The 21,643-nt window shown below is 43.7% G+C and overlaps 2 protein-coding genes across 2 annotated transcripts in view; both read right to left on the bottom strand.

The window, feature by feature from the left end:
• Nucleotides 1-1,490: 1,490 nt before the first annotated feature.
• On the bottom strand, nucleotides 1,491-9,797 carry LOC110984862 (carboxypeptidase B-like). Its single transcript, XM_022245444.2, has 10 exons — nucleotides 9,651-9,797; nucleotides 9,042-9,123; nucleotides 8,698-8,916; nucleotides 7,687-7,788; nucleotides 6,198-6,299; nucleotides 5,237-5,347; nucleotides 4,189-4,279; nucleotides 3,579-3,778; nucleotides 2,885-2,969; nucleotides 1,491-1,854 (listed from the first exon to the last, which is right to left on the bottom strand). The coding sequence occupies exons 1-10, from the start codon at nucleotides 9,728-9,730 to the stop codon at nucleotides 1,676-1,678; spliced, it is 1,251 nt and encodes a 416-aa protein (XP_022101136.2). The 5' UTR covers nucleotides 9,731-9,797; the 3' UTR covers nucleotides 1,491-1,675.
• A 2,038-nt stretch (nucleotides 9,798-11,835) lies between these two features.
• Nucleotides 11,836-21,643, bottom strand: part of LOC110984858 (sialate:O-sulfotransferase 2-like) — a 38,956-nt gene continuing 29,148 nt past the window's right edge. Inside the window, exons 5-8 of the mRNA XM_022245435.2 lie at nucleotides 19,048-19,225; nucleotides 18,694-18,858; nucleotides 17,977-18,180; nucleotides 11,836-17,687 (exon numbers count right to left, since the gene is read on the bottom strand). Coding sequence (XP_022101127.1) covers nucleotides 17,320-17,687; nucleotides 17,977-18,180; nucleotides 18,694-18,858; nucleotides 19,048-19,225 — 915 coding nt within the window. The 3' untranslated portion in view covers nucleotides 11,836-17,319. The remainder of the gene's footprint in view (nucleotides 17,688-17,976; nucleotides 18,181-18,693; nucleotides 18,859-19,047; nucleotides 19,226-21,643) is intronic.

Below are 21,643 nucleotides of genomic sequence, written 5' to 3' on the forward strand. Positions count from 1 at the left end.
TTTTTCTAAGATCACTACAACCTTTGAAATCTTTAGGCTTGTCAATCTGAACAGGTGTATGCATTTTACGGGTGGCATGGGACCAGGAACCAGAGTGCCCGCAAATGAAACCTAACCCGAAAGTCGACGTAAAACGGGAAAAGCGCACTGTACATAAAAATGCATTCCTGTTACCAATTATGACTTGTATCTCCATATCCAACCAACATCACCATGCACAAAACATATATAATGTGAATCGGTGCAGGCACTCCACGTTTAGCGAGGCTTCATCACTGTTTAGGCAAAATGGAAAAGTGAGGCTTTGGCTGAAGTGTTCACATCATTACGTTAAGGGGCATTAATGGCCTATGCAAAGAAGTGCAGCTCACAGACGACAACCACACACCTAAGGTCCTCGTTTTTCTGTAATATGCTTTCAGTGCAGAGGCAGAACCGGGGTGAAATTGCGGGAAAGGGGCACCTGGGGATGCACATATTTTGTCAAGGAGGCACTGACGGAAATGTACTATGTGGCTTGTATGGGCCTCGAGAATGGCCATTTTCCTATCAACTGAGGCTCCTTTGGTCGGAACTGCACTTCGATGGTTCACGAACGATTTTGAAACACGCGTAGCTGTCGCGTCGCTACCAGCAAAATGAACAATCTCTGCCAACCTGGTTCAGTTCAACCGATGAGGGGTGCCTCTGCTCAAGGCGGATAGGTTGCGTTCGCTTCAAGATTTCAAGTTTTCTCCGATATCGTTGCCATGTGTGTGTGGGTGTGTGTGTGTGTTCTTTCTTGCCGCACTTTCATGAGTTCTTATTCTTTGAGAATTGAAAATGCAGTTCTCGTACTGGTCGGTTTAAAATGTTAACTTTGTCCACTGACAAGCTAAGCGCGTGCCAACGAGCGTATGGACAGTCATTTCAACAAAACCTTATGTTGATTTAATTGAATGTTTTTACAGGCATGCTAAGCTTTAAAAAGATCGGACATGACACCTTTCAGATCTTTGTGGCAGACTCCCTGACGGCTGTGAGAAGGTCCGTATAAAAACCAAGCTCTTTTAGAGAAAACCAAACACAGCACAGCTCTCTTTTTCTCTCGCGCCAATGTCTGACTGTCAGGCACCGAAGGGTAGATGGCCTCGACACCTCCTAGGGGGCGTGGCCTCCAGCCTCCCGTGCAGAACCTCGGTTCCAACCTGAACGTGCACGGAAGGAAGATAACTATAAACACAAGACTTTAAAGCACCACTTGTGTTCTTAATTATCCTCCACAGGTTCGCAAGCGAGGATAACCAGATTCGAATAATACCATGGGATTCTAGCAGGTGAATTATTAGGTTATCAAGTCGCTTTTGTATGATGACGCTTATGAGGCAACCGTCATACACTGTGTTTAAAAAGGGTTGCTATCTCACACGTGGATAGTGGAGAAACAATCTTGAGATTTAGAACAATATCAACTAATGAATTTGAAAAAAAACTTCGTTCAGAGTTGTCGCTTCTGTGTGCCAAGTTCCTCCATTTTTAATTTTCAATCCTTGCGTAACATCATATTCGTAAACTAAACTAATAACATTCTCATAAAACTTGATAGTTGTAAAACGGGAGAAAGGTCAATATGCTTTGTAGCAGGCACTGAAATCCTCGACGGATTCAGTAAACTTCGCTTTAATTAGTTTGTTCCTTAGATGAAGTTGTCTCCGATGGCCTTGACAGCTTCGAAGGTCTCCACTGCACTCTCGCGGATGAACCTGGATGGCATCAGGAAGCCGTACGACCCAGTGTCCCTCAGCTCTGGAGCGAAGGCGTACTGGATGCCAGCCACGCCGTAAGCCCAGTCGGCACTGGAGCCAGAGGCTTCATCTGTTTAAGTAGAAAAGGAAAACGGAATGTTGCAGTCGACCAGCATGGAGAGCAGCTGCCTTATAAAGGGCCCATTTCAAAGGCTTTGCGGTATTTTACATAAAATTTTACACGAAACCCAGTAGAAGCCTGCTTGGTTTGTAAATCATCACGTGTATACCAACGAGTTCGCGTCACACTGGAAGAACCCAAGACACGACGAGGTACGGCTGAACCATGCTGGTCAGGGCGAGATATCAGACCTGACGAGAGCGCTGATTAGCTTTGAAATATTGTTCAGGATCCTGCGCGATGGCTTTATCGCCCTGTCGCGTGCAAACAGTTCCACTGCAAACCACTGTGTTCAACATTTTCCCACGCGAACTTTCTTTATCCCTCGTCTACGTAGGCCCTAACACGATCACCAAGGAACGTCCCCCTCCACTTGAGGTATTTAAACCACCCCTCAAGGAAAGCCCCACCCAAAGCTGTATTCTACCAGTTTGGCGTTCAAATCTCCACTGGCAGCCCATCATTGTTCCTACATAATGGCTACTAATGTACTTGATTGCGTCTATATGTACAGGTCTGCTGAAGTGAACGTCAAACAAAAATGACATTCAGAAATGTTGGAACCACTGACCAATTTTAAGTATGGCAGAAATGGTCCGTGGGCAGACATAGCGAGAAACACATTTTCGGGGGGGGGAACACTGGACATTTCTCTTTATATTAATTTAAGCACCACCTTCTGACGTTTGAAGCTAAATTGTTGGGCTTTTTTTACACGCTTTTGGAAGGAATTTGATACAAAATATTCTCGAAAAATCGTCGCTTTCGTTGTTTTCAGAAAGAGCTGTTCTCCTTTTGGGGTGGTTCCCGTTGCCTCCCATCCGCCCAATTGATTGAAATAAACACCTTGCATGGTACTGACTACCGAGCCTTACTCATCCACTTCAAACAGCGACTTTCTACATCATCCGCCGTACTTCAGATAGATTAACGTAAAGCAGGAACTTAGTGTGGTCCCATATTAAACTGGAAAACTTACAGATGACATTGGCGATGCTGCCGGTGACATACTGGGTACCATACACTGACGACAAAGCAGCTGCGGCCTTGTCTGCTAGTGCTTTCTAGAAAAGAAGAGATTATTTCCGTTATATCTTTACAGTCCACTGTTTCGTTTTTTTCGGTTTTTTTTATTCTTATTGATTAATTAATTAATTTTTTTTTGGTAGGCCGTGTCCGAAATAGACTTCATCAGCTCCGGCTACTGTAAGCGTGTCTCTGTGTATTTGCAATGGAGCTAAGACCTGGACCCAGCTCCTTGTCAGCCGATGAGGGGGTGTTTCTGCTTAAGGCAGCTGAGTCGTGTGCGCATTGTATAGAGAGAGTTGCGACATAAGCGTCATCATTGGCGGAAACAAGCAGGCAGGTCTACGCATCAGTGTACAAGGACAGTTGGTATACAATACAAAAGCGCACGCTCTACTGCACACACAATGAACTGCCATTTTGTTTCCAATATACATTGGCTGGTACATGTACAGTAAATGTACATCGTAACAGAAATCGCGTACATGCATCCGGTACGGGCACTTGCACGCAGAAGGGTGGTCCCCACACCCACATGGTCATAATGTCGTTCCCAATCACAGAGCTATTATTAAATCATGATACAAGTATGTAGCTTTATCCCAATCCACACCATGTCCCGCACGGAGCTCACCCATTAGCCTCACCTGCGCTGCATAGTTGGCGGGGAGTCGCCTGGTGTACCCCCACGGAACCATCCAGTACTGGCTGTAGCAATGGAAGTCCACGAACGCCTGGACGTTACTCAAGGTGAGGATGTAGTCTGTCACCGTTTTGACTTCGATCTCAGTGTGGGGAGCCGTGCCGCAGTACGTGTCAGAGCAGGGCCACCTGCTGGCACCAGTCACTACAGAAGGTGGAATGCAGAAGAGCTGTCTGAAAAGAGACTATTTTCTGCAAAAGTCTGTTTACAAGAGCTCGGGTTTGGATCTTTTTAAAATTATTATCTGGATCTTCGACCTTAGCATCAAATACATTAACTTACAATGTTAATGACATTATCAGATGCGCAATTTTAAACAGAAATGAAAATTAACAACAAACACATCTTTTGCGTTTTCATTTTCAATTCAGAATAAAATCTTCGAATCCATTTCTATTCAAATAAGAGGCATGAAAAGGCAACACTGATGTTTAAGTTTGCTTGAATACACCCTGATGTATCGTTACATGTATATTCATTTTCTCAGGTACACATGTTGGTTAGTGATCAGTCACAATTTTTCGCTGTAATTCTATGTTTTGAAGTGAACTCACCACACCACTGGTGGTCCCAGTTACGGTTAGGGTCGGTTCCCACGCAAGCAGAGACTGAGTTGGGTGATCTGGTCTTACGCCACATGCGGTCCTATAGCGCAGGGAAATTATCCAAGGTGGCCAGTTAAACAGTAAATCTTTCAAGTGTTATTAACTCTTTTGCAATTCGGTCAAAGGTCCAAAGAAGATTTACCTCAAACCAAAAAATATGGTCCTGCCGAAAATCAAATGCCAACCTCCCCTAACCTATTCTGTGAACAAACACTCAGTAAAATGGCAGTGTTGTAGTCGAGTACTTTTTTCCGAGTACCAAGCACTGCCGAGTATGCCTACTTAGATTTCCGAGTACATGAACGTTCAAGTACTTTGCCAGCCAAGTACAAGTACTGGTTTGCAAGCACGAGTACCTGTACTTCTCCGTACTAGTACTTATATCTCCGAGTATGTGTACTTCTTATCTGCAAAACAAACAAGCTGCGCCGTGGCGTCTGGTTCCAATGGCATATGAAGGCGTGGTCGTGAAGGTGTAAAGGTCGACAGGTGGTGGCGCCGTATCTCTTTAAATTACATCCACGGCGGGAGAAGTAGGCTACTGCGCCTTTCTGTCGACGCAAGTTCGGTGTTTAAATTGTGCTGATGTCTTCCTCATGTTACCCGATATTCAGGGCATTTATTGGGAGTTTGTGTAACGAACCTAAAATGCACTTTCAGATTTCGATGGACGGCCGGCCGTGCTTGTATGGAACGTAATAACGTTTAACATAACTTTAAAGTTAGAGTACGTTTCCATTTGTAGCCTAATTTACTGCAAGCCAAGAAGTTCTAAGCACCAGCCAATCACACATCTTGAGGTCCCAAGTTAAGTCACAAGTTGCTCCATTAAAAGCCAATATCATTAATCACCCCGTTAGGACTTTGCTGCCGGAATTGAGACCGATTGGATTTACCCCAGCAAGACCGAACCCTCTAACAGTTAGAAGATATAGAATAGTAAGGGTGAATTAAACTGTTTCTCCCCCTGTGAAGAGGCCTCGACCCAAGATCTCACCCCGTTCCAGGTGTAGACGTAACCATCGGGGTTGAACATTGGCAAGATGTACCAGTTGATGCGATCCAAGAGATTGGTGATGGACGAATCGCTGCCATAGCCCTCCACGAACTAAAGACCCATGATAAGGCACAAAAAAGTGCATCATTAGTACCTCACAAACCTTTTTAAACAAACAGTACAGTATACTTTTGAAAAGACATGTTGACATTGATTTTTTTCAAAACTGTGTCAGTCTTTGTTGATGTATTTCATTCAGTTCAGGTTAATTTATAATATTCATCAGAACTTTGTAAAAAAAATACCAAAATACTACACTATCATAATGACTTTTTTTCAAGATGTATTTTTGCGTTGGGGAGATGTTAATTATATATATAACGGTTTTGCCCGTACCCAACGTATGTTAATAAGCACTGTATGCTCAGTGCTGTCCGAGAGCTTGCGAAAAAAACCTCACAAGCTTACTCGGGTGGGACTCGAACCCACGACCTCCTGCTTACTAGTGCAGATGTCTTAACCACTCGACCACCGAGCTTGCCGGGGTCGGCTGGCCGGTCCGAGTCAAATGAAGCAGCGGGTACCGTGAACTATTTTCAAGATGTATTTTTGCGTTGGGGAGATGTTAATTATATATATAACGGTTAATTATCATAATGACTGTTGTGGATATTACTGACGTTTCAGCACTGATGATGTATTTGGGTCATATTATTTGATAATAATGACAAGTCTTGCGGGCTACATTCAAATCCGGTGTCAACAGTAATGTGTAGGTCTTATTCTGTTGAAATTACGCCAGTCCAGTTCACATTACCGAAGCTCTGCAGCCCGTTCCAGATACGACCCGTGACTACTTGGAAGCACCTTTGGTGCTTCAGCAGATAGCGGAAGACCAACATGTGTACGAGTTTTTACTTCTACTCAAATCAGTCAAAAATAATAACCGGTCTTTGCTTACCATATTGACCATGGCGAGCATTGTGGCCGGTGAAAGCCATTCTCGAGAGTGGACACCGCTCTGCAGCCAGATGATTGGCTTGTTGAAGCCAGGTTTACCAAGCTTTTATAGGACGGAAAAGAAAGGTGACATAGTCAGCCTTGGATACCGGTGGATTATTACTTATTTATCAAAGAGGGACGAAAGAAGGATAGATTAGGAAAACCATTCCAAATATTCCAGACATTTATCGGTACCTGGGATACGAGCTCTGGCTAGCCATGTACCTGACCCAAGCCGTTAATTGTGGAAGTCTTCGGCTGAGTTCACAACTATTTTGTATCCATACACATAACGTTGAATAAGTCACACAGAGACAAGCAATCGTCACCCTAGATCAATGGATGCTCACACTGCCTTCACTACTTCACAAATCTAAATTTATAAGTTAGATGCAGCAATGTGCAAGATTCAAGTTATCAAAATACTATCGACATAGCTCAACGGAGTCGAGGACTTTTTACACCACCACATGCAAGTTTGGTGAGTGGATAACTTTGGAACCACAGTTCACAGTCTCTTCAAATGAAGAACACGTTTACAACCTTGGAATTACATTATTTTTCATCGAAATTTTACAGTCACCGTTTGGAATTATTTCATTTGGAGAATACCCCCATTTTAGAACATCATCTGGGAAGTATTGATAGGTAAGTGTCGACATGATCAATTTGTTCCTCAAAGTTATACATATAGCTGTCACCGTGGAAAAAATTCCACATACGGACGCTGTTGGTCAGCCATATGAAAACAGTAAAATGTCCTAAACAGTCAAAATAGCAATGAAAATATTGAGGTATTCGCTTAAAAAACACAGACCAGTCTCGTACGGTTTGTGCTCAGGTTGGCAAACGCCGTCTCTATGTGGAATATTTCCATGTAATCACCTACGAATAGGAAACAGAAAACGTCCGTGCGGCAAATCGAACAGTTCAGAGAGAACGTCTAAAATGTTATGCATAACTGTTGAAATTGTGCATAACTGTTTAGAGCGTTTCTCATAGTGCTTGACGTTGTATAATAATTCAATGTCACAACTTCGATTTCTGTGTCTATCAAGTCAATGCTAAATCTGTAAGTTTTAAATTTCTAAAGAATATACAATTAACTGCATATTCTTAAAAAGAATAAACGGCTTACTGTAAATTCTTGATAGTACAGACACTTTTTTTTAATTAATAGGGTGACCTCACAAGAATCTTTTAATACTTTGAGCTGTGGCTTACGCACAACAGAGTTTGTACAAATTGATACAACAATCCCAGTTCAGGGCAGTGAACTTACATTTCTTTGTTATCTGTGAAAATTTGGCCTTGGGGTTGCAATGGCCGATAGGCTTTTGAGAAAGTTTCAGGGGATCCTTTTTAAAGCTCTGAGTATTTCCCACAGTTTCTCTAGGAAAAAGTTTTCTCTTCAACAATCTTAAATTGAAAAGACACTGACATCATACCTTGAGTAGCTTGATTTCCCTTCCCTCGTACGAGTAGCCTAGCAGTTCCTCTGACGCAATGCTGTTGTACTGACTGGCTATTGAGCTAACCCACTGGTTGATCTAATGAGAGAGAAGTGTGAATCAAAGTTTCATGTTGGAATTTAAATCTTATTCTCCGTGTGTTTTTTACCCTGTTGCGCAAGCTCTTTTTGTAGGAAGATTAGGAACAATTATCATAAATGGGTACACAAACTTTTAAGTATGAGACACAACAAAATTGGTGGTCTGGTCGACTTCCATGCATAGCTCTGTTAGAGGAACGTTGTATTTTGAACCAACAAGCCGAGGGGCCGAGTCTATAGGTAGTCTAGTAATTTTTTTCGTGTTGGAGAATTAGTTGGTTAGAGGATTTTTTAAAAGAGAGTAAAGCCCGAAATTTACCTCAGCATTGTAAAACGACGCAGCATGTTGGCTCGTATTGTTCTGGACAACAAACACGACCGACTAACGACATGATTTCAAGTCTAGGGTTTGAAAGGGTAAAAGTTTCGCCGGACGTTTCTCGTACCGTGCCTTCAGTAGTTACTGTGTCTTTTAATTTTCAAAGAAAACGAAGCTTTTGCAGTAGCATTGTTAAGTCGAAAGATTGCAGATTACCTGAATGGTTCAGCACATTAATTTTTTTTCTTGCAACGCCAACAACCCTGAATAGTTTTGCAAACCAGTAAATGACAAAGTAAGCCCGGTCATCGGTACAAACGACAACGGAAAGACTCCGTATGTATTTAAGAAACTCATTCGGCGATTACAGCACTTAATGATAAATGTTCCTAATGCCAATGAAAATCCAATGTACTTTTCATTATAACTTTATTTGACGGGGAAAATTTGCATTTTGACGCAGGCAAGCTTCAACCAACCAACGGTCAAATTTCTGCAAAACTTTGGCCAACCTCGCAAACTGTGCATAGCAAGCCTTCAGCCAATCGCAGCGCACTGCGAGCTTTTCAAGGGGCGTGTCTTTACTACCTCGTCATAGGTGTGATAGACGTCATAATCAAAGGTCGCCGAGGCTGACAACTCTTGTCTTTGCATCTGCTCTTCGATCAGCTGCTCGATGTTGTCGATGAAAACTTCGGCCTGGAGGCCACGCTCACTGAGCATGCGTAGAGCCTCGTATTGGAAACTTGGTCCTACCATGAAGTCGACTGGCTTGCCGGCGTGGCGAGGCTCAGCCCAGAAATCAAGCTATTTTGAGATATAAAAAGCAAAAAATGGGTCGAGAAGCTTTAAGGTCAACTACATTTTGAAGTGACTTCATCATATGAATTATTATTTTCTTAAGAGGGCGCTACAGGCTTTAAAATCTTCACCTTGTCCTCCAACAGGTCACGGAGGAAGCCCATGGAACGAACTTCGTTGTCATCACGTGGGGTTACGCGAAACACCTTGAAACTAAGAAAAATGAGCAATCAAAGCTGCCATAAACAAAATAATAAAGAAAACTCTTTCTAGACATCTTTGGCAATAGACAAGCGATTTGATAAACGGAACTAATAAAATTCTGTCCGAAAAATATATCCTTATAAATCGGAAACAACGAAAAATAGCAAATTCCATACAGCAGGACGAGAAGTTAGATCATGTTGAAATGGAGTAGGCAAAACTTTGAGAGAAGTCCCCCAAAGGTGTGCCGTACTAAATGAATAGTTCACACTAACAAAAATTGTTTCGCGAACTGAGCGATATTGAAAAGCAACTGTCGGGGGGTGTTTCCAGTTTGTGTCCGACGAACAAAAGACAACGACGCAATTAATTTGCAAGTCAGCTTTATTTCAGTTCATTTTTCGGGATGTACATGTACTTTACAATATAGAGTTAAATGCACAAGAAGGCAGAAAAGGAAAACACTTGACAATTTAAGGACATTAAAACCACAACAACTGAACAATGTTAAACCAGCTTCATTTTGTAAAGCTTACCCATCGTAGTTTACTTTGGCAAAGCAAACCCCCACCAAAGCTACCAAAACCGCTCCCCGGAATACACCCATGGTGAACATCAGTGTGACGTGGTCAGAATGGCCAGAAGTGTTGTATTTTCTCTTTTTAATACCAGCAGGAAAACTTAAGAGGCTTAAGTAAAAGTTAACACCGATGGACTCGTGGGTTAAATGTGGAGGCCCCAAGTGGCCACATCAATGACAATTATTGTGTATTAAGATGAAGACGTAATGCTTCCAGATGAAATGGGACTAAAAAGGGGGAGAAGAGATGTACTCATATAGTTATAGATGGATTTCATGTGGATTTTTACGGGCACATTCGGGAGTGGTTTTTATAATCGTTTTATTAAAATAATTGTCTTAATACTTGAAAAAAAGAAATCAGCTCTTGATCATTGGTGTGAATTTTTCTGGAAATGCTAGCAATTTCGCTACAGGAAGTTGTTGGTCCTTATCAGTCGCTTGAGGGCGCTGATTGTTCTCATGGGTAACGTTAACGGAGCTGCATGTAGGAGTTCGACTCGTAATCGCGGATGACCGTTTAAAAAAATAGTCGGCTGCTGTGCGTGGGCTGCACTTATCGAGCAAAAAGAAACTTTGCAAAGGACATATCGAAGTTAAACACTTGATGTGAATGCTCATCCTCGAGTAATTTCGAGGGCTTTCTCATCTGAAGATGTCGCAACGATGTATGCGGCTCTGTCCTTATGTAAAGTTAGTTGCATGTGGCGCCATCTCGTTCAAACTGGTGACGTCGGATTTAAAGGTGCAAAGTGCGAATCAAGAAAGGCTAACTATATGTATTGATGGTTGAAAAGGTGGCGTGGATGGGATGCCGTAGCATAATCGAGGGCGAAAGCTTTCCCAGCTTTGGTCATAGTTACACCTAAACTGAAATTAACCCGGATCTCATTAAATCAATCGACTTAGCCTGTATGGATTCGTACAGATTAAAATGTAAGCTGCTTACCTTGGGCTAATCGTTCGGAGGAATCGACCGGAAGGGGAAAGTGCAGCAAGTCAACCAAAATAGACAAAGCACGTACGCTGAAACACAAGTGTGACAACAATAATCATATATGGTTTTTAAGCTTCCTCCCCGTGGAGAATAAAAAATGAGTACCACACCATCCTTGTCCGAGACCAATGCGGAGACCCCAAATGTGGTTCCATACGGGGAAAGGACACACACACTGCATGGTGGTCGGCCAAATAAAGGGCACGGTGACAGTGTATCCCACCTGTGAATATAAAGTCTACTTCCCACGGTGTTGCAACTACAATTTATAGACCAATTTGCGTGGAAGGGGGCAGCACTAGGGGTTGGAATCCTGGCCTCATTTCGTGTTTGTCGCTGCTGCTGTTGGCGGTCCGGTTCGGTTTTTTGAGATGGTGGTGGATGGGTAACAAGGAAAAAAGGGAAAAAAGGAAGGGCATAGTTTTTTGCTCCGCCCCATCGGGGAGTTAGGTTTAGATTGATAATGTTTTAGCTTCGGTGTGTAAGCATGCTTGCGTGAGCCGTGTCCATCCTTTTCAACAAATCAGGGATCCCCTACTTTTTTATTTGTGTGAAAAATACGCTTTATTTATTTTCAAGATGTTAATTTATTTAACGAGTTTCGCCCTTACCCAATGTATATATTGATAAACACTGTATGCTCATTGCTTGTCCAAAAGGTTGTAAAAATTCACAAGCTTACTCGAACCCACGACTTCCTACTTACTAGTGTAGACGCCTTAACCACTTGACCACCGAGATTGCTCATATCTCCCCAACGCAAAAATACGTCTTGAAAATTTTCAAAAGCTCTTGGACAAGTACTGAGGATACAGTGTTTATCAACATATACGTTGGGTAAGGGCAAAACCCGTTATACAAATTAACGCTTCATTTACGACCACGGTTTTTTAATTTTCCATTCAAAGTCAGAAATACGAAAATAATTATGCAGCGTTTTCCGGTGGTTGCTCCGAAGTCCGTGGGAAGAAGACCAGGTGGAGCAGCTGTACTTAGTTCAGTATCAATAAGAATCACGTGATTACGATAACCAAGTTGCATGATAATGATGGCAATACTTGACTGAAGATAATTATTTGCAATAAGTAAGACTTTCAATTAGGAAACGGAGACCTGAAAATGAGACACAGATGGGCAAAGTCACTGGAGTTACGAAGCTTTGGGTTTTATTGACCTCTGACCTGAAATGAAAGTTACAAATACCTCCTGTTTTGCTTTATATACTGAATACACGTAGTTCTCGGAGATATACACAGAGTATTGTAAGAGGAAATGGTGTTCACATTATTCAAAGAAGTGCTGGACCGGACCTACCTAATTATCCATTGTAAATTCAAGGGATGGAGACTTGGTAGATCTAAATCAGTGAGGTGCAATATTGTGAGTGTGAACCCTTTGGTCTGTGGTATTTTTGGACGATTTCCCTAAGCACGTCGCACGCACCTTCTTACGGAAGGTAAATCCGAGGACTTGTACGCGCAAAGACAGGAGATGGCCCCGCACAACTCAGCCGCGAGAGCCACTTTGCAGAGGAGATCGTGTTAGTAAGAACGACATGGTTCGAGTTCATCAGGACCTGGCCATCGCTTTAATTGCCTAGTAGCCCTCTGGCATTCACCGCGAAAAGCCAGGGGATTTGGGTTAATCCAGCAGGATGACAGCAACTCGTCTCTCGAATAGCTTTTGTTAATGAAGTTTGTCCACGGAGATCATTTTACCGTGCTTCTTTCAACACCGCTGATGAACTGTACATTTCAACCGCGACTCGATCAAGTCCAAAGCTGATGAAGTTTAGAAGCAATATTTAGACATGCTCCTATAATCTTGGCAGTCCTGCGAAATGATGCTGAATTTGTTTGAATTCACCAAGCCCTAGCATCAGTGAATTGATAAAATTTCATGTTTCACCACCGTGTGGTCTTGAATACCCAACATTTTTTTCCTTTCGATAAACGAAGTCAGTCTGTGTACATTTGAGTTGGGGGTTCTTCAGTGAGTCAGGCACGACCATGACCAATGTCTTTATTAATGTATGGTGAAAGATTCGCGTCTTTGTTCTCACATTAGGGATACATGACTCGTCTTTAAAAACTAACCCTCTTCGTTTAATACTGTATAGTTGGTTATTGTGATGGTGCACACACCAAATAGTAATACCCAGTATACCTAGTACTATACCAACGATTGTGAAATATCTACTGAATAATGAACAGGATTCGAATATTATAGCAAAAATATTTTAATGGAGACGCTGTATTGTAAACAAAAAACAAACAACGGTTTGTGTAACACTTCAGTGCACGTAATAATTTTCACCCGGTTAATAACTAACACATCAGATAAGGTCGTTTCGACAAGCTTGTACATGTATATTGCACATTACGTTTGCTTCAGCTTATTTAGAATACAAAAAGAGAGGCATCGACCTTTGTACACTGGGCGACATTTCCGAACGATCGCCCAATTAGAAATTGTGCCTGATTAATATTAGCATGTCTAAGACATATCCTTGTTGTAATTTAACAAGCAAGATAGAGAAAACATCCTAAATATATATCAATGCGCTGAAAGACTAGTGGAATACTGCACTGTAATAACAGTTGAAATGACGCGCCTTACCGCGCTCTCTGGGACCTGTCAACATTAACAGCGCCCTCTTTATTGTACATACGATGTAAGCAAATCTACCAGCATGACAAGACACCGCGTGTATCGGTGCATTAAAGTCTGATTTCCTTGTTTTACGTTCCCGACAATATCAAGTCTGATTTATAAACGAACTGATAATGTTTTTCGTAGAACAGTGACAAATGTAAGAGGACCAACCTTTAGACGGCAACCAGCCACACAGCCATGGCACAATCGCCCAATTCATCGTACAAACAAACATTATATCTAAGGACTTAAAAATGTTTGAACAGTGTAAAGAACAAAAGCAGGCCTAATCACTTTGACCATTCTAGTTGCCTAGATGTAGAATCTCTGGCTGGTTGAAAAATGAGGAACTTTGGAAGTAGGTGACTGCAAATTTTTAATATATTTCATTGAACGTTTTTAAGGATCAGAATGGCCAAAATGGCAAAATATCTGCTAGATCAACAGCACCTTTTAACTTTGGCCCAACCTTCCTTCGGGAGTCAAACCCAAGGGGACAAAACTTCACGTCAAAATCAAATAAAAACACATACAAATTACTGTCCATAAGAATGTCATTATAGGGCCAGTCAAGCGGCAAAGTGTGTTCCCTTTGAAGGACATGAGCAGCATGGATTTAATATGTATTTCCAGATCTTCACTCCGAACTGTTGGAACTTTGCCCACAAGTTCAGAGCCGTTTAGAGAGATGCGACATAAGTGTCTCTATTATTGGAACCGGAATGGCAGATTATGCGTCAGTGCATCTGGACAACAGGCACACAACGGCTGCATGCTGTACTGCACACACCATAAACAGCCATTTCAATTCCAAAGTCTGAAGTTGGCTCTGCTCTCTGCTAAACAGCTCTGTCCAACGTTATTGAACAGCGTCCTCTATCGTTAAAAATTATGAACGATTTCGATTTCGCCCGTTCCAACGGCGCTTTAATTAAAAGGCACTGGGATGGGCTAACTCCGCGTTGCAACATGCATGACGTAGTACCTTCAAATCTCCACTGGTAGAATTGATTTGAACAATAATGGCACATTTTCACGTCGCTAGGCCTATACTGCCCTGCATTCATGTACATTTTAATTGGCATTCTTCACTATAATACGCATACGGACCCATCACGCGCCGAGAACACGTCAATGTAAAGGTGTGCGCCATGACAGGGTTCAACGCTTCCTCATACGCCACGACACGTGCGCAGAAAAGGCATGCCTGTTCGTGAAGCCATTCCGTAACCCACAAGACTTTGCGACGGGTGCACTTCCTTTACAGAATTCTATGAACGGCATTAACCGTCCTGGCAAACTGCAAAGACAGTGGGCACCAGCGAAAACTGTCTCCTCTGATCTCCTCATGTTGCATTAAACAATCATCATCTCTGACGCTCGACCCCAAGGATACCAGCCCATCTGTTTTCTGCACCAATCAATTTTCATCGCTTGACGCATACATTCTCGCACTCCGTCTGGCGCCCGCACACATAGCAGCAGCGCAGATGGAACATTTTTCAAAATGTTCCACGCGCCGTGCTAGAATGCAATGATCGTCTTCTGGGTTGAAAGGCGGTAATTCAGCCGATCATGTGAACAGCTGCACGTGTTTGGAACCGTTTTCTGACGAACACTGACTGCTTTTTCACAGGTAGTAGGACTCCACGGCATTGCAGGCCATGAGTCTACTGGAACCAAGCTGGCAATTTCCTTTTTGTAATTATGGCTATTAGTCAAATCCCATGCACATTGATTTCAATAACCAGCTTGTTCTTTAATACATACTGAAAACGGAGTGTTGTCCAACATGTGAAAAGGCAAGGATACGAGTAATTTTGCTGACGCACTCGACAGGTGTAGCGGAAAGAATAAATTGGAGAAAAAAATAGACGATTTTGAACTAACAACTTAAAGCAAAGATTTTTTTCCTTTGAAACGCACTTGAAAGGGTACGTTCACATTACAGTGGCTGTGTGAACAGATTATTTCCCTACGAGCACTCCTCAGGTTAGTGATGAATTGCTCTATTCCTTATCACTGATGGGGCTTTTGCAAAATATATGAATGCATAACTCTAATGGATATCAAAAGAGACATTTTAATGGTTCCAATTTTCCCGGCGGCCGCTTGTTTATGTCTTTAAATGTCGGCTTTATAGGTTGCGCGGATTGACTCCGCTGAAATACAGAACTCCGAGTCCCGCGCGGCAAGGGTACGGTTTCATGACCCATATTTTAACCAGTGCATGAACCAGTGATATACTGCATGCAGAGGGGAAAATGGAAGCAGAAGATACCATTCAGAAATGTTTTATAAGCTGGATTGTTTAGCCAGGGGCTGAATTGAAAAAAGCGAGGCGGCTGCGTGTTAATTAAAGTCAGTGCCGTGCACTGGCATTGACAGCCGTCCTGACAACAGTACGTGCCAAAATGTAGTCTCACGTGGTTTCCCACTGAAAGGAAAAGCATTCTGAATAGGTCATCCATCTTGGCTCATAGACTATCCGTGGAATGTGCGCTGGGAAGACACGCACTTCTCAGCTGTGATGTGAGATGATGAATCTGCCGAAATTCTGACTGGGCTCATGTATTTCTGTCATCCTCCAAACAGCTTGTTTGCCATTTGTCACTTTTCTTTCGCGTAGAAGCGTTGATTAGGCGGCCTAGATCAGCTCGTCAGACGTTTCCTGTCGTAACACCTCACGCGGTACAGCGGTGCTGAGACCAAATCACCTGTTCCTCTCGAAGGCCTTCCGGTTTGAAACACTACAGTATGGGTTTGCACACTCACCATGTTTCCAAAAACACCACCTGAGTTTCACTGAGGCATTTAATCCTGAACAGGGATTATGATAAAAGCCGACAAAGATGAGAATCTGAAATGTCGGCATGAAAGTCCCTTTGTCCACACGCACACTGCATTACACACGAGAAAGATACAACCGTGAAGAGGAGAGCACGGAAACTGATTTTGAAATCAAATTATGACTTCGTAGTTAGTAGACCTCGAGCGTTTCTGATAGTGTGGGATTTGCGCAGTGCGAGAAGTGACGCGAGCGGGGATTTGTTTGTTTGTTCTCGCTTGTCTTCGGGTGGTCATTTCTGTCCTCCTGATCACAACTTTTGATGCTAGCTCCTGCCGCCCTATCCATTCGCAACATTTTGCGTGAAGGAAGTGAAAACGTGCCAAGGAATTGTGGGTATGCCCCCTTGAGTCCCTTCATCATGACACATAGGCCGTTTTCCAATACTCGACTTCGGCTCCGTCTCAGGCTTCAACTGTTTTCTTTTACTTCCTGACTTTGAGGTTCCAAGCACAATAGTAAGTTTGATAGTGCCACAAAACATCAAGTGAGATGCAAAAGAGCCACACATTACAGTACTTTAATTTAAATTGAACGCTTCAGGCCCACAATTGGGGATTTGATTTCCTTCACGAAGCCTGAAACGGAGACGAAGTTGAGTATTGGAAAACGGCCCTAGGCACATGTTCCGCGCGAGAGTGTAGTGCGCGCGCACTCATACTGACCCCGGGTCACGGGTCAAACAAATTCCATCTAATGAAAGCTCGAGAAAGTTAGATTGTGTATTTTTACTGCGAAGGAATATAGGTCATCAGCGACCTTATACATGTAGTATTTGAGCGGAGGAAACAATGTGAGAGACGATTTTCTGTGCAGTGCCTTACAAAGAGAACACACAGCACCGAATACAAGTATATTCGGGCTTTATACCTAACTTGGCCACTGATACGGGCTGCAATAACAGGAAAACGCTAGTTTCGTTGCTCGTATGGCCCACGGTCAGAATTACTGTCTACATAATATAATGCCTGAGTGTTTAAAGTTCCCCACAGTAGCCGTGGTTTGTATCTTTTCAGAATAGCATTATCATCATTGCAACCGGAATGTAGAAATTTCGTTAAAATCTTAGTTTCCCTATGGTCTTCAAATACAGGGTAGCTACTTGTTTCAATGTTTCTTTCGCACTCATAATTCCAACCCTGGATTATACTCCCTCGGCAGTCCTGGGCAGTCCCTGAGCTTCAGCGCCATGGAGACCGCCTTCAGAGATAGCTCCACCATCTCGCGCATCTCCTCTGTGTAGGGGTCAAAGGTCAAGGGGTTCTGCCGCTTGCCCGACCGTTTGAACTTGCCGTGGGGGCTGCTGAGCACACACATTAGTCTCTCTTCGTCCACGGGGATCTCCAGGAAGCTCACAATACCTTCAAGGACGTCGTAAAGTCTCGACTGTAAGTCCTCGTAGTAAACCACGTGAAGTTTTTTACTGTACTGGATAAAATTCACCGCCGTGTTGGCCCATGTTCGCGATTTCCCTGTGACAAAAGCAATCCACTCTGCAAGAAAAGACATAAACAGCACCACATACGTAAATCCGTTGCTGCGTAACCACACGTTACTCTTCAAGGCTTCAAATCGTCCTAATTAAAGGTCGGTCTTCTTTGATGAAAACGTGATTACAATCAGGAAGCCCATGATGAACTTTTCTTTGCATGATGTATTTGTCGAATGGTATTTACGTCAAGCAAACGACGATCAGGAAAACCTGCGGCCGACTGATAAAGCCCGGCAACGTTTATGATACAAGAGGTGAAAATTATCGATTTTCATTTCCCGCTGTCTCACCTGTCCCCTTTGTGTACTGGGTTTCCGGTGCAAAGCCAACATGGCCGCCGAACTTCCGGTTGTGTTCGGATATGATCGCCTTGTACGGGTTCCTAATGATCAGAATGGCTTTCTGGAAGCTGCGCACGTGCTCCTCATCGAATCGATGCGTTTTAACGGCGATGGTGTTGCCACGTGTCCACTTCTCTTTTTCCCCTATGAACCCTGGGATACGTGAAATCTAGCATTACGATTGGTCAGGGTTTGATGACGCTGTTTCCCGGCATCTTTGATAAAAATGTTTCACCGCTGTGACTGGCAAACACAGCCAGTAGGCTACCAAACGTTTTTTATAAATGTTTGATGGCAAGATTCGAAACACTTAACTCGTTTAACACTGGTAAGTGAAAAAATCGAATAGGTTTCCCTTAGCAAAATGTATTTTACACTTGGGGCAAAACGTTCGATTTGTCGAAGACGTGAAAAGAATTAAGACATATGGATTTCAGATTTACTCTTGCCCAAGTCTAACTCAAGTTTCTATTATTTCTTTCACTTATTCATTCAGGTTTTTGAGGCTCTATACAGACAGAGAGAGAGAGAGAGAGAGAGAGAGAGAGAGAGAGAGAGAGAGAGAGAGAGAGAGAGAGAGAGAGAGAGAGAGAGAGAGAGAGAGAGAGAGAGAGAGAGAGAGAGAGAGAGAGAGAGAGAGAGAGAGAGAGAGAGAGAGACACGCACCTTTTTTGAAAAGATCACCGTCATTATAAAAACTACCCGTGTAGACACCAGTGGCCCTCTCAATGAGGTAACGAACCCACGTATTGCCGGAACCAGGGAAGCTAGCTAGAGCCACCAGAGGCAGGGAACCAGGCGGTGTTAATGTTGCATTACTGCAGCGGGTGTCTGGGGGGAAAGAAAGAGATGAATCATGTACAATGACCAGTAGCGCCCATTGGTTATTGGACCAGTTTTGCACTGTTATTGTTCCAATGGGGCAGCGTGCAGTCACACTTGCGAACCGGATAGTCTGAGTGGTCAAGTCGACATGACGTCAGCCAACTTCAAACACCGGATACAAACCGGAAGGCTTACCTTCCGCAGCAGTCTGGTATACGGACAAGGTGGAATCGCCGCCGCAGTAATAGCTCTCGTCGCCCGCGCACGGCACGTTGCACTCATGGTGCGGAAGAATATTCTCCATGCGGAAATCGCGGGTGAAGTGGCCGCAGTGACACTCCGTGCCAGCTCCCAACGCCGCCACGGGAAAAAGCTTCAACAGTGAAAGAAGAATGATGTTAAAGATTAATTGACCGCTGAAAAGCAGAGGCTAGACGTGTTTGACGGCGTAGGGCGAGTTCGGTTCGGCCACTGGACAATATAGGCGATTCACAATAGTGCGCCTCCAAGAGTTTGCAACACGTTGGCCAATCACAACGCGCGAAATCTGTCGACCTTTTCCAAACGCGCCTTGGGTCTGAGATTGCGAATCCCCCGCATTAATTCTGACCAACGGGTGCCGCACCGTGCACTCCCACTCGAACTATAAAGGGCAAGTTAGAGCGATGACTACAGTTAATTTAACTATAGTTCGACTAACACCGCCCGAACGATGGATGGTTTGACCTATCTAGTATTAGAACCAGGCCCAGGGGTATGGTCGCACCGCTGGTTATCATTACAGAGGGAACCAGCTACACGATAATAACTGAACGAGATTTCAATGACCATGTACGCTGCGAGAATCGCAGCCACCTGTGAAATGTAATGATAAGATTTTTAAAAATTGACCGACCTGGGCCGTTCGAGTATAACATAATTGCACATGCGTATTATTGGTTGCTTCTCTCCCTGCGTTCAATGTCTCTGTCACTTTGCTATTAATTTTAAGCCATTGTTCCCTCTGGTTCCCAAAGTACATTATATCAGGCTCCTCCAGACGTTGTACTCCAACACCAAGTGCAGAGTCGGGTCTGGGGGAGCTCTGATCAGACCCGATTTCCACCACCTCCGATGTGCGACGGGGATGTGGGGCCGCCCCAAACCTGTTTAATGTTGGTGTGGATTACTGGCTTAGCAAGTCTGTGGAACCGTGCCCAAACCTTGGTGTCAACTACCATGTCCAAGTGACTGACTTGCGCTGTGCTGATGACGTGGTAATCTTTGCAGAGCCCTTAGATACTATCGCTGAGGCCCTCAGTGAGCTCTCCGTGGAAGCTTCACCACTCGGCCTCACCATTAAAGGGCAAAAACGAAGAGCCAGTCACTCCCGGATTCTTCCCCACCTCCATTCCCATCGGCACTCAGGATGTTGAAGCAGTCATGGAGTTCGTGTACCTGGGCTCCAAGCTTTCTTCTAACTGCTCCGCAGAGGCAGAAATTCTACGGGGTCTTCACAGCTGTCTAGAGGGGCATTTGGGGGATGTCTCCAATCTGGCACAGCGCCAAGTTTAAAACCAAGACCAAGCTACACCTCCTGGACTCCACCGTTCTCTCAGTCCTACTGTACTGCAGTGAGACCTGAACACTGGCAGCTGTCTTCGCCAGGAAGGTCGACGCCTTTCACAGGACGTGTCTCCGCACCATCCTAGGGATTCACTAGAATGACTTCATCACCAACGAGCAAGTTTATAGACGAGCCGGTAACCCCCCTCCCCTCCTGTGAGCACTACCATCCAGAGGAGGCAAACAGCTTCTTGGCCACGTCGCCCGGCTCCTAGAGGGAGTCACAGCTCGGCAGATCCTGCTATAGCCGCCAGCAGGCCTCCACTACCCGACTGGCGCCGTTCCCGTGGACGCCCCCGACCTACCTAGGTGCAGCAGGTCGACCAGGTCTGGTTCCAAACCGACAAACCTATAGAGAGTTGCTCGCCACGGTCACCTACACTGGCCATGCGATGCCAAGTCAAGTCAAGGTTCCCTCTGTATGAACTTTATTAATAAAAGGGCTATTGATAACCAGCGATTCAACCGTCAACGAGATGGTCCAAACCATCCATCGTTCGGGTGACCTTAGTCGAACTATAGTTACCTATGGTCGTCGCTCGATATTTCCCATATTAATCTTTGGGTCTTTGGTGTGGTAACGAGTAAGCATGGGCAGACAAAGCTTTTAAGTTTGTGAATAACAAAAATCTCAAACCCTTCATATCATTGCACGACTTAATTATTTCTATCAGTATCTGCAAAAACATGACACTTCTGAATAAAAATTTACTAGTAGTGAATGAAAAAATGCTAACCCCGTTAAACCATTCGTGCAATCGAATCATTCAATCAAATGGGTTGTTGCACAATTACTCGTTGCAAAATGTGAACTGTTTTGAGCAATAACTATGTCAACGTATACTGGTCCGTTTCTTGTGAATAGTCAGCTAAATATGAATTCTTTTCCTTTATAGACAGAATAATACCATCTTCACTTGTGTTTATTTTTCTTTACCCGCAGGTATAGGGAGAAGGTGACCATCCAACAATGTTAATTCAGAAAATGAGGTTAAACCGACCTCCGAGTTCAAACTATTTACTTTTATCCCTTATCAGCCGCAACATGCTGCAAAGATGTTGAAAATATACACAGCCAGACTTAGGGCTGTGATCTATGGGGACTCTCTACTTAATAATATTGTACTCCGACGCCCCAGAAATACTGTGTTTTGATTCGCCACTCGGCAAACTGCCGGAGGAATTT

The sequence above is a fragment of the Acanthaster planci genome, linkage group LG09 (assembly GCF_054643075.1).
Source record: "Acanthaster planci isolate LZ-2023a linkage group LG09, COTS_SCS, whole genome shotgun sequence".
Lineage (NCBI taxonomy): Eukaryota > Metazoa > Echinodermata > Asteroidea > Valvatida > Acanthasteridae > Acanthaster > Acanthaster planci.